Raw genomic sequence first — 13,855 nt, 5'->3', positions numbered from 1 at the left:
TGCGTTTTGCACCCTGGGCCGTTGTTTTGATATTCCGCTGAAGTATACGCTGTGACGTAATAACTATTTTTTTTTTTTTTTTTTCGAGGGAAGGGGTGGGGGTCAGAGGGCCTAGGTATAAAGCTCACGGCTCGCCACTGGAACCAATAGGTAATGTTAGCCAAAGTTGTGAGAACGTTCCCCGCTAGCTGGGATGGCACCTGGCCACTAAAAAGAGAACACACAGGCAGAGGGCTGCAGAGTCTCTGCAGACATCGCCATACACTTCTGCTTAATCATAAGTGAGGGATTTAAAAAAAAAAAAAAAAGGAAATCCAGCTCAATATAACAGAAAAAAAAAATAATGAGCATTATACAGAAATGTGATATAAGACATCGCCATAGTTTTTTTGTGTTGCTGTTGCAACAGACTGCTCAGCTCCCTGTTGTTTGGTGCAGTAAAGCTCATTTCTGTTCCACTGCAGCATTGGCACAGTGTGTGTGGGTGGGTGTATGTCTACAGACACAGGGGAGAATCAGAGGATTTTGGTAAACAAAAAGGAATAGTAGGTAGCCTTTAAAGAAATCATTAAGTGTTCCCCTTATTTCAGAAATACATTCAGTTTGTAGAGGGCTTCCAACAAGAGAACTATAATGCTTAGTAAAAAAGATTATTGCAATCAATTGGGAAGAAAACCCATACATTTACAAATGGAGAGTTCCTTCTTCTTGTGTTGCTTTTTCTTTCCATCCACTTTTTTCTTGACCTTCTTTCTTGCAAGGTGCCATAGTCCATCATTTTCTGGCAAATAATTGTGTACGCTACTTGTTCAAGCTGGCAGGGTGAAATAAAGGCCACACATTTCTATCATGAATCTATCTACGCTGATACCCCTGATACAGTGCGGCTGCTGTAAGATTGATGAAGTGATCGATTGGAGCTGAGAGTGTGCGCGCTGGCAGCCAGGGCTTGTTCTGCTTGTCAGGGTGGTTTGTGGTTTCTGTGATCGATACTGTAGCTGCGTCCAAGTTCAGAGCCTGAATCCTTCGAAGGATGTGCCCCACAAGGTTTATCCTATTGATAGCACACAAGCTGTTCCAGTAGCACTTTGATGTCATTCATTTCTGTTCTACTGAGTTGGATTTTCTTAACGGGGCACTATTTTGCAAAATGTTTAGGTTTTATATATTTTTTATTATATTTGTATTTTGTGCCTCTAGTGTGACATGTCTCCATGCTTTAATGTTCAAAAAGTTCTTTATTCTTCTCATACTGCCTGTGCTGCAGCACCTCTTTTCACCCTCTGTCTGAAACCAGAGCCCAGTCTGCTCTGATTGGTTAGCTGGCTGGCTCTGTTGTGATTGGTCAACCAGTTAGAGATGCAGAGAAACTCCCTCTGGAGGGAACTTTGGGATTTTACATGCACAAAAACCTATATAGAATAGGGCCTCTTTAAGAGTCCAGCACATGACTTTTGTTAAACCTCTTTGATTTCTTTGACACGTACACAGAGTTTTGAGGCGATTTGTGTTGCAACAGAGGAAGAATACATTACTAAGAAGATGCCATTTCAAAGTCAAACTCGAACCACCTGCTTTTGAAGGTTTGAGCCTCAGGGACATGTAACCATGACTACAGCTCCAAGTGAATCCGACTTTAAAGAAATGAAAACCCATGCTCGAAGCAAATCATCCTGACTGAGAACTGTTCTCCGTGTAATATGAATTATAGTTTGTATTCAGGGTGAATATAATGACAAAACTAGGGACAAAAAAAAGGGAACTATAGGAAATGCAGTGTAAGTGTCATATTGTAAAGCTCTGTGTCTCTGCTCTGACAGTAAGGTGAAGGCCTGGAACCAGAAGAGATCTTTGGCCAAGGTGATGGGGGACAAGGCATCCCATGAGCCTCAGCGCTGGGAGGAAGACTACCAGCTGGTGGAGTGTGAAGGCCTGTTCGAAGAGTACCTGGAGATGGGCAAGTATTCTATCTCTTTCATTTTTTCCTGGAGCATAAATAAACAAAGTTAAAACAAGGATTAAAAAGAAATCTAAAATATCTGGAAAAGTAATAATAAGCCTTCTATTTCTTAAGGTTTCTTTTTTGCGGTGCCATATTGATTCAGTTTATGATGAAAAAAAAGTTTTCTTTCTCATTACTTTTAAAACATATTCAAATATCTTTATCCTGAAATAGTAATGTTTGTCCAGTTTTCCTTCTTTAATAACGTGGAAAATCCACCCAAAATATTCTGGTATACAAACAGTTATAAAACAAATGATAGTTAAATATGTTTTATTGCAGGACATATTTAATTATAAAGCTCTATAGGAAAAGGATACTCTAACTTTATTACTAAAAACAAAACATTTTTGCCAGCTAGGCACATTTTTCATCAAATACTTTCTCGAAAAGCAAAGCCCAAAACAATCTGGGAGCAAAGTTATAGCTCGTATACAATACCGTTTGTATTGAGACTAAGGACATGGGCAAGAACCCTGTTCTGTTTCTTATATACAGGATGTCACTGCCATTCAACTGTCTAATATGAATATAGAAAATAGGATATTTGTTCTGCTGTATTTCATTGCAGAAATAATAAAGTGCCTCATTGTTCTCCCTGCAGTGCTCCAGTTTGGGTTCATCACCATCTTCGTGGCAGCATTCCCCCTCGCCCCGCTCTTCGCCCTCCTCAACAACTGGGTGGAGATCCGTCTGGACGCACACAAGTTTGCATGCGAGTACCGCCGACCAGTGGCTGAGCGCGCCCAGAACATCGGAGTGTGGTTCAACATCCTTGAAGCCCTGTCACACCTGTCCGTCATTGCCAACGTGAGTCCATTAAAAATGACCTTAGCACCAGACTGCAGGCTGATCACTCCTCTCAGACATGTTCTTTATTCTTCTTCTCTGTTGTCTGCAGGCCTTCCTGATAGCCTTCACATCAGATTTTTTACCTCGGCTGCTGTACCAGTTCAAGTTTGATAATGATCTCAACGGATATGTCAACTTCACCTTGGCTTACGCCCCACTTAACTACACAGAGTACCCAATGTGCAGGTACACTGTATGCTTATCTGAATGTGCCACAACTTACTGATAGACTGTAGTTTTTCTTTCGTACATTTTACGTTATTTTTAATCTTTTTTTATATTATATATTTGTGGAGGATCCTGGGGCATTAATGATTTGTGTTGCCACGACTTGCTATAGCTATTGTTCACATGACAAATACAATGTTTGGACCTATTCTTCAAGTGTGGCAAAAATCTGTTTGGTTGGAAATTACATATCTTGCTTCTCAAGTATGTTTTGTTTTGTCCTTTTTGCTAAAATCCTTGAAAGGTTTCAAAATGTCAAACTTGTCAAAATGTCTGATCACAGACTTGACCAACAGAGGGTAGCATTACTGATGTTTCACACATTGTTTACTTTGTTGTCATGTGCTGCTGCATACACGCACACCCTGATTACACATTATATTCTTTTGTAATGTATTTTTTCTCCCAACTTTAGATATAAAGCGTACAGAGACAACGATGGAAACTACTCACTGTTCTACTGGGAGCTCCTTGCTGTCAGACTTGGCTTTATCATTGCTTTTGAGGTATGAAAGGAGTTGCCTTTCTCTCTATTTGTTTTCCTTCTGGCTGTTCCAGTGATTTACGGCCCACCTTTTGTTCATTTTTATCTTTCACCCACATCTCTATACAAACTTGTGCCTCTGTTCCAGGTGCATACTGGCAACGTAGCCCTCTTTCAGTGTTTGTTTTAGTGTTTCTGTTTTATGTACTGTTTACCCATATCAGTATTCCATATGTTATTTTGCAGATGACTTGTCCTTGTTTTACTAGTTCCACACTTTTTCTGTCGTTACTGTCTCCTTCAATAACTTTTCTCAAATACAAAGACCCCTTCCTTTTTTTAAAGACGCCCTATAATGCTAATTTTTAGGTTCATATTTGTATTTTGAGCCTCTACTGTGACATGTTTACAGGTTTTAATGTTCAAAAAGGTCTTAATTTTTCTCATACTGCCTGTCTTTTCACCCTCTGTCTGAAACCAGAGCCCAGTCTGCTCTGATTGGTTAGCTGGCTGGCTCTGTTGTGATTGGTCAACCAGTTAGAGATGCAGAGAAACTCCCTCTGGAGGGAACTTTGGGATTTTAAATGCACAAAAACCTATATAGAATAGGGCCTCTTTAATTAAGAGTCCAGCACATGACTTGTGTTAAACCTCTTTGATTTCTTTGACACGTACACAGAGTTTTGAGGCGATTTGTGTTGCAACAGAGGAAGAATACATTACTAAGAAGATGCCATTTCAAAGTCAAACTCGAACCACCTGCTTTTGAAGGTTTGAGCCTCAGGGACATGTAACCATGACTACAGCTCCAAGTTCAAAAAGCCCAGTCTTCTCTGATTGGTTAGCTGGCCAGCTCTGTTGTGAGTGGTCAACCATTCAGAGATGTCCCGCCCCTATCATGTACAATGTGTTGTAGCATTAGCTAATAGAAGTGGGGTGTTACATTGTGATATGTTACAGAAGTAAACAAAGGAGTCCAATAGAGGCATTTCAGGCAGGGGGGGGAGAGCGTGTGGGAGAGAAACTCCCTCTGGAGGGAACACAGGGATGTTTGCCTTTGCAGACCATTTACATGCACATAAACCTATATAACACACTAGAGAAAAAGGAAACCCCAAAAAGCTTAATAGGGCCTCTTTAATATTATTCAGTTGCATTCATTTTGGCCACTATTCCAAACAAACTGATTGTTTAGCAATTCCTCCTTCTGTTCCTCATTGTTGTTATTAACATATGCGTTCCTGGCATTCCTTAAAAGAGTCAGCAATTCTCTAAAACTACTGGGCACTGTAGTTTTATGCAGAATTGCTCAGGAGTCAGATCTATTCACATTTGGTGCATAGTGACTGTTTGCGGCAGCAGGACGGTGAATGTGTAATTGACCATAATGGCGGAGCTTAAAGTAATGAGGGAAAACGTCACCCTGTACTACAGTGTGGCTCATTACGTGTTGCTCATGTGTTTGTAATCGTTTTTGGAAGACAGTGGAGCACTTTTGCACAGAGGATCAGGATATAATGGCATGTTGTAAGGATCAGTACATTGCTTGTTTTCACCTTTTGTAAATAATAAAATAAATCACTAGATAACATAAGAATAGCAAAAAGAAAAATAACCTTAGCATAGTCCACCATCAATATATACACAACTGTCGGAAATGTATTTAAGTTGTATTCAAGAACTATAATCTGTCACGCCAACATAATAATTTTCTTAAATAAATATGTGCTAAAGTGACTCTTACATAGGATATGTTTTATGACTTTGCTCTTCCGTCTGTGGCCAGATAAAAGTACTGGGAATAGACAAAGTAATTACTAAGGAGGGAAATAGGAGTAATATTTCATTTTTGGCTGTCATGGGGTTTTGCAAAAAAACTGGAATTTCAGAGGTGCATTCTTGACAGGTAAAGTCAAGTCAGTTTATTTTGGCACATTTAAAAGGAACAGGAGTTGAACCAAAGCGCTCTACAGTTGAGGCTGTGAGGTTAGAACCTGCCTCAATACAGGTTTAGGGCTATCACTTTTCATATTGAGCAGGTTTGGACTATAGGCAAGGCAAGGCAAGTTTATTTATATAGCACCTTTCAACACAAGGCAATTCAAAGTGCTTTACAAAAATGAAAGACATTAAGAGCATTAAGAAACATATTATACATTTAAAAACACTCATTTAAAAGCAAAGATAATAAAAGTTACAGTGCAGTTTAAGATATGAATATATCAATTAAAAGCAGCGGCAAAAAGAAAAGTCTTCAGCCTGGATTTAAAAGTAGTCAGAGTTGCAGCAGACCGGCAGGTTTCTGGGAGTTTGTTCCAGATATTTGGAGCATAATAACTGAACGCTGCTTCTCCATGTTTAGTTCTGACTCTGGGGACAGAAAGCTGACCAGTCCCTGAAGACCTGAGAGTTCTGGATGGTTCATAATTTAGCAGGAGGTCAGACATGTATTTTGGGCCTAAACCATTCAAAGCTTTATAAACCAGCAGCAGTATTTTGAAATCAATTCTTTGGCACACAGGAAGCCAGTGTAAAGACTTCAGAACTGGAGTGATGTGATCGACTTTCTTAGTGTTAGTGAGGACTCGAGCAGCAGCATTCTGAATCAGCTGCAGCTTTCTAATGGATTTTTTAGTGAGCTTTATCTTTTGTTTTGAACATTGCAGACTGAAGCTCAGCGCTAACTTTTATACGTTCTGCCTTGGCTCCAAAAACCATTACCTCAGTTTTATCGTTGTTTAATTGGAGAAAGTTCTGACACATCCAGTCATTGATTTGTTCAATGCACTCACTCAGTGTTTGAATTGGAGCATAATCTCCTGGTGAAATGGTTATGTAAATGTGGGTGTCATCCGCATAGCCATGGTAACTTATTTTGTAGTAGTCTCTAATTGACAGAGACTTAATCATGCATAATGTAATACAACAAAGCAATAGTACAGGGTTAAAAGAGAATGTTCAGAGAAATATAATAAAACCAGCAGGCAAGAGAAATTAATTAAAAGATCTCTATTATGGTCATTTTTAGGCTGATGTTTGTATGCTGTGCCTCTACTGTGACATGTTTTCATGCTTTAATGTTCACAAAGTGCTTTATTCTTCTCATACTGCCTGTGCTGCAGCACCTCTTTTCACCCTCTGTCTGAAACCAGAACCCAGTCTGCTCTGATTGGTTAGCTGGCAAGCTCTGTTGTGATTGGCCAACCTCTTAGAGATGTCCCTCCCCTTAGCCTATCACGTACAATGTGTTGGAGCACCAGCCAATAGAAGCGCGAGTGTTACGTAGTTAGTCACTATGTTACGGACGTAAACAAAGGAGTCCTATGGAGGCCTTTCAGGCAGGGGGAGTGTGTGGGAGAGAGAAACTCCCTCTGGCGCACATTTTAGCTTTTGCAGACAATTTACATGCACAAAAACCTATATCACACAGTTCAGGAAAGGGAGAACCCTAAATAACATAATAAGGCCCCTTTAAAAAGAGGACTTTACACAAGCTATGGACAAGCCTCTGATTGAACTAAAAGCAAGTGAAAAACCGAGGGTAAAGTTTAAAAATACCATGGAATGATGACAATTTGTTAAAAAAGTAATTGGACGTCATGTCAGGCCAGGACGAAGGAAGCAGTTGTGAGGAGAGAGGAGAACATACTGTTTTCATTTTATTTATAAGTAAGTTCTATCTTCAGATTTTCTAACAGGACAGGCTGTTTTCATTTTACTCTGATAATGATCCTTTAACATCTCACTGTCTGCACGTCCTCCCTCCTCCAGCACGTGGTATTCTTCGTGCTGCGCGCCATCGACTGGATCGTTCCTGATGTCCCGGGATCCCTTGAGCTGAAGATCAAGAGAGAGCGCTACCTGGCCAAGCAGGCTCTGGCCGAAAATCAGGAGGCTCTGCTGGTGAGTCGAGGCCGAGGGGCCGCCCCCGCCTCTCCAGGCAGCTCCAGCCCAGGTCAGTAGAACATGGGACACACACACACACACACACACACACACACACACACACACACACACACACACACACACACACACACACACACACACACACACACACACACACACACACACACACACAATGCAGCACATTCTCATTCATACAGCAAGAGTCTCTTGCTCTGTATTTGAATATTTAAGCCAAGAGAAAGCTAATCCTCAAATGTTTTGATGAGGGTGTACTTCATATATAAGAGAATTCGAGTGTTTAAGTTCAATTATATGCAGAGATAATAGTAGTAAAAGTAATATATCAAACACATATATCAAGGTTTTCCTAACTTTTATAATTTATTCTGAATAAACACAAATAATGTCCTTGTTATTGTTAATAATACACACTTCCTTGTGCTGTTTCTGTTTATAGTAACACTCACTTAGTTCCGTATTAGCTTGTTCACAATCACAATATACATGTTTGATGTCACGCAGTTCGTTGTTGTCTCATTCAGTCTCACCCAGGTGATAGAGTGTCAAACCTGGCCCTTTTTTCTTATGTTCTCATAAATAAATTCCAGATTTTAAAGACTTTTTAAAAGCTCAACCACTCGCACACACACCCAACTCAAAGGAGCATTTACAAAGCACCCGCGGCTTGACTTACTGTCATAAACTTGCAACACTGCACGCAACATGATAATCAATGGTAATTTCTGCGGGACCAGAGCCAAATAATGTCAGATGAATTTAATTACTTCCAAAGACCTCTCAAGGGCTGTTGGCATTGTTTACAATATCCTCTTTTAACACTGCTGTTAATGTTTAACCTCAAAACAGCAGGAAGTGAACAGTAATACGTTTCCACATTTTCCACACGAGGAACACAGCCTTTACATTGACTTTTTGTCCGTTAAGAATACAGTCACATACACAGATTGTATTGTCATCCTCGTCTGTGTGTGTGTGTGTGTGTGTGTGTGTGTGTCCCTGTGCTCTGACCCATGCTGTTGTCATGTGCCTCATGTAGTGAATGTCGCTGGATGAGAAGGTGAGTATTATTATACACGTAAGTAAATGGAATTCTGAAGAACAATGACATTATTTAAATAATTACAGTGGAATGTATCAAATTAAGATGGATAAAAGTTTTTAACACGTTAAGTTGAGTAATTCATAAAAACCTAAATCATTTATTTTTTATATGTTCTTTAATCTCAGATCATTTCTGAGTTTCTTCACGAATGTATGACTTTGTAATGTCAGAGAATGTTCAAGTTTTTATGCGAATGTACAAGTTTAATCTCTACCTTCTAAATACCCCCTCCTCCAGATCAGATAATCACAGAACGTAACCCCTCGACTAGGGCTGAATGACAAAGTTGAAATCAATAACACAATATTAATGTATACTGTATTTTTAAATATTGAAAAATAAATGTAATACGTAAAAAGTACATTTAGTGTAATGTTCAACTATTTAATCACACAAAACTTCCAAAACTTTGCAATTTATTTATAATATTATAAGTATTATTTTGTTATCATTATGGCTTGACCGCATGTCTTCTTATCCTACACTTGAACTTGGCTTGTATCGATGTACTGACTGAAACTGAGAATGTGTCATTATTTGATTATTTGTAACCCTAAAAAAGAAACAGTGACCAGATTGAACATTATTGAAAGTCTAAATGCCAAAAATGTAGATCAAATCATTATATTTTGTCAGATAAAACATTGTTTATTTTGCTTCAATCTATTTGGTACAGCTAATACCACTCATTCACCCAGCCTTACGCTTAATATACTACAGTAACGGTAAGGTTTGTCATGTCTGTGTGTTAAATATGAAGGTAACGCTGGACATGTTAAGATAGCTAGCTTACCAAAAAGACTGGAGGAAGCTAGCCTGGCTCCATCTGCCCAGTATCTGTTTTCCTTTCATCTCTGGCTACATAAATGTAAAGGTACAATGCTAGCAAACCTAGCAACTCTAACACAAGTCCCCTAAAACCACAAATAGTCTTGTTTACGTTTGAGAATATGTTATTTAAGATACCATATCTTAATTAGTTTGCTTTACAGGTGCATTTTTAACATTACACTGAGCTAAGCTAGCAGTTATGCTATGCTAAGCTAATTGCCTCCAGACTCGAACTCCATACTTAACACAGACATGAGATTGAAATAAATATTATTGTGTCATTCTCAGACAGAAAATAAATAACCATATTTACCAATTAGTTTAAAACTAAACTAATTTAAACGATATGACTTATTGCCCAGTCCCTCAATATTAAATAAGTAGCAGCCCGCTGTGATTTAGTAGCATGTTGCAACGATTCTGCTTTTTTGTATAAGTCTATCAGACAGAACTAATTTCTCTCTTCCGTCTCTCTGCTCCTTCCCCGTTTCTTTCCTGTCCAAAACAAACTGTACTGCACTGCACCCCTGAAGGAAGCGACGCGTCCTTTGGAAACATGAGTTAGGTCTACGATGTGGGAAACCAGTGGTTGGAGGGGATGTTGGAGTAATTGAAGACACTTGTTCCCATCTGGGATAACAAGAGTGAACTTTTTCCCTGAGTGGAATACTGTCTCTGCACTGGAATTTTTCTTTTTCTTTTTTCTTCACCAATGTGTTTACCGTTGCACAGAAATGATGATTAGCTGGTGTGTAACGGAGGCTGAACTAACCCTAAAGTACGTTTTCAGGTCAACCCACTAAAATTGTAAGACTTGTATTCATACTAGGTGTATACAAAAAATGACATACCTATACATACTAGGTTATGACCCTACAGTGACTGGGCCCTAGCCTGAGTAGACCCTATGAGAATGGAACAAAAAAAGTGTTATTTAGTTTGATGATTCCCTGCCCCCAATTTGCTGAATCCTTCACCCATCTCTGTTTTTTGTCATGACAGAAATTAAAAAATACTGTCTAATGAAATGAAATGAAAATGAAAAGCAGCCAGTGCTGTGATTAGTTGTGTTTTTAGTGGCTAACCAAAGTTGCAGCATGAATTGTTGATGCTATATGAAGTTGTCTTGGGTCCAGTTAAAAAAATCACTAACACCTACATGCAGCAATGTGTGTCACAAGTGTAGAGCCAATAATAATACATGGATGTTCTATGTTTTTTTATGAAATTCAAGAGTAGTCAAAGGTAAACAATAGAGACCAGTTAAACACTGCTGCTCAGCCTGCTGTTAAGTTTATTTTAAAGGGGCACTCCTGTGACTTAAGTGAAGTTGGTGCAATGAAGCAAAGACTGACAGAGTCCTGGTGGGGATCAAACTTCAAAAAACGCTGGCTGCATAGAAACTCTCGTAAAAATTATCATGATCTTTTAAGCAATAATACTGCATAACTGACCTTTTTGGCATTATATTAACCTGTAGTATCAAAAATACTCATAATTGAGGATATTATAAAAAAACAAATATTTACAGATTGATTTAAAAATAAAATCTCAAACCCAATGAAATCAACGTTATTTCCTCAGACTTGACAAAGTCTGATTAAATGTTGAAATTCAGGGGTGCCCCTTTAAGTTCATTTTGGTTGTTTTGTTATGTGCAAACTACCTTTTATCTCTTAAATACTGTAAGAGAGCAAAAAACAAACCTTTTTCCCAGTTTTTTTTAGACTGATTGTAAACTGTTATTAACAAACATTATCTGTTGTCTTCGATGTGATGAAGAACTCATGCAAATATCTAGACCTTCATGATGCAATGCAATGTATGCAATGTAAATACACGTATACGGTACATGTTTGCTGTCTTCGGAAGATGAGCATGTTTGTTTTTTCTACTTGAACGTTCTGCAGAGTTGCATAGGGACAATTTGCTACTGTAACACACTGTAAAAAGGAGTGGAATAGTACCTCGATGTAGGAAATATTTTGTGTGAGCTGTTTTGCATTTAGGACCTTTTAGACCAAAATAAATGTAGTTTGATGAATGCATACTGTATGCCTCCTCAGCGTGGGATTCTGAAAAGAATGCTGATGTGTCAGCTGTTCTCACTTTGCTGTAGGGAGGAACTAAATGTCAAAGCTGAACCATCTCGACTCTTTTTTCTCCAAAACAGCCATCCAAAGAGACCTGCAGACAGGTAAAGAGGACGCTGATTTATTAGGAGTCAGACACAGACAGGTGTTCGCTGATGATTTCTCTCTTCCTCACTAACTACACCAATAGCTGTAGCCTCGGGCAACTCCTGACTTTGAATTTTAGCTTCCCTCCTCTTCCTCCTCACCCTTTCTTCACCCTATCCTGCATGCTCTCCTCTTTCTATCATTTTTTTTTACATAAATCAAAAAATGAAATTTTCTTTAATACATACTCTCTCTTTCCCTCCCTTTTCATCTCTCTCACCTTGTGATTGTTATGATTGCTGTGCGTTCCCCTGCCAGGGCTTGCAGGAAGAGTGAGTTAGTACTTGTCAGCGAGCGCAGGTATGCACTGTGGACACCGGCTGCTGGGGCGAGGAGGAAGACGCTTGTATGCAGGGGCTGCAGAGCAAGGCTCCAGATCAGCCACAAGGTAATGATGCAGCAAACGACACACTTCAATACGGCCAGAAAAATGCACAAAAACTAGTTCTTAAAATCATTTTGTCTATATTTCTGATGAAAAATTGATCATTTTTTGAGATGTTAAGATATTCTGTAGAGCTAACTGATATGTTACAAAATCATGTACATCACAATGTGTAGAATATATGCAGTCACATAGAAGACTCAAACATAGGCAATGCAATTCATTGTAATGAAATGTAAGGATTTTATCAGAATTGTATCTGGATTAAATTCCACTAAATGCTGATAATCAATAATGTTTAAAGATAACAATCCATCTGCAGATTTAAGGAAATAAACATTAGCAACAAAACAACAGCCAACAAAACAGTATGATACCAGGATGAAAATACTTTGTCAGCAAGGGGCATTTTCAGCTTGGGCAACAAGCTACGCAAGCTGCAATCACACAATACATCAAAACTCAGTAACAAAAAAAAAAAAAAAAAAAAAATATATATATATATATATATATATATATATTAATACTTACACATTAAAAAAAAATCAATAAAATAAACAATGACTTTAGTTGAACAAAAAAAGGTTAAAATACACGACTGTGGCGTTTAGATACTACTTAGGACCCCAAAGCAGAGACTGACACAAGTTAAGTTTCAAGGTGTTTTAAAAAAGAAAGCTAGGCTAAGGCAGACAGGGAGCTGGCTGGTTGCAGAAAAGTCCAAAACAAAGCAGAGGGAAAACGTCCCAGGCAAAAACTCAAAAAGTTGCTCAAAAACTGCAATGTGAACAAAACTAGGCTTGGGCTGCAGAGAGTCACTCTGGATCGTCGAACAGCATTTAATTCTCTGGCAGAGTAGTGAGGTGAGGGCCAGGCTCTTAAAGAGAGGGTTAATTAGGTCAGTGGGAACAGGTGTGCCTCATCTGCAGCCAGGAGAATACCAGCCACGCCCCCCTGTCACACACCAGCCCTGCAGAGAAGGAGAGACAGAGTAGTGAGGGGTAAAAAGAGCAAACAACAGGAAAAAACACAACAACCAAAAAACCCATGCAGAAACATAACACACGACACCGACATAATGTCACTAAATAAAGTATGCGGAGGTCTATGAAAACATTCGCCAATTTTGAGCTTTTCTGTTGAAAACTGCTGACCAAGTAAAAAATGACAGACAACCAAGAGAAATGGCTTAAATAGCACATAGCCGGGACTACAATCAAAGTGACGGATATCATTGAACACAATCATTCGATACTGTTGACATTGTTGAAATAAAAATATGTGTTGCTTTAAGGCTTACTGGCGACTCAAAGGGGAAAACACTCTCCTGTAGTGTGTTCTATAGGTTTTTGTGCGTGTAAATGGTCTGCAAAGGCTACAAATCCTAAAGTTCCCTCCAGAGGGAATTTCTGTCCCACACATTCCACCTCCTGAAACACCTAGTGACATCACTACGTAATACCTGCGCTTCTATTGGCTATCGCTCCAACACATTGTACGTGATAGGCTAAGGGACGGGACATCTCTAAGCAGTTGACCAAACACAACAGAGCCAGTCAGCTAACCAATCAGAGCAGACTGGGCTCTGGTTTCGGACAGAGGGTGAAAAGAGGTGCTGCAGCACAGGCAGTATGAGACAAATAAAGAGCTTTTTGAACATTAAAGCATGGAAACATGTCACAGTAGAGGAACAAAATACAAATATGAAACAGAAAATTGTATTTCTTTGTATAGCATAACCTGTCCCATGTTAATTATTTAAGTTTCCGAAAAATACAATTTTATTTTACACTATATATTATAA

General features: G+C 38.9%; 1 protein-coding gene across 1 annotated transcript in view; it reads left to right on the top strand.

Moving 5' to 3' along the window:
• ano11 (anoctamin 11) overlaps positions 1 to 13,855 on the top strand; it is a 30,141-nt gene that overhangs the window by 15,403 nt on the left and 883 nt on the right. Inside the window, exons 19-25 of the mRNA XM_034145448.1 lie at positions 1,821 to 1,957; positions 2,607 to 2,812; positions 2,904 to 3,040; positions 3,498 to 3,588; positions 7,338 to 7,521; positions 9,960 to 11,623; positions 11,925 to 12,054. Of these exons, the coding sequence (XP_034001339.1) occupies positions 1,821 to 1,957; positions 2,607 to 2,812; positions 2,904 to 3,040; positions 3,498 to 3,588; positions 7,338 to 7,521; positions 9,960 to 9,991 (787 nt within the window). The 3' untranslated portion in view covers positions 9,992 to 11,623; positions 11,925 to 12,054. The remainder of the gene's footprint in view (positions 1 to 1,820; positions 1,958 to 2,606; positions 2,813 to 2,903; positions 3,041 to 3,497; positions 3,589 to 7,337; positions 7,522 to 9,959; positions 11,624 to 11,924; positions 12,055 to 13,855) is intronic.

Source organism: Trematomus bernacchii, unplaced genomic scaffold (assembly GCF_902827165.1).
Source record: "Trematomus bernacchii unplaced genomic scaffold, fTreBer1.1, whole genome shotgun sequence".
Taxonomy (NCBI): domain Eukaryota; kingdom Metazoa; phylum Chordata; class Actinopteri; order Perciformes; family Nototheniidae; genus Trematomus; species Trematomus bernacchii.
The sequence above is the reverse complement of the archived record's forward strand: the minus strand, read 5'-3'. Positions and strand labels throughout refer to the sequence as shown.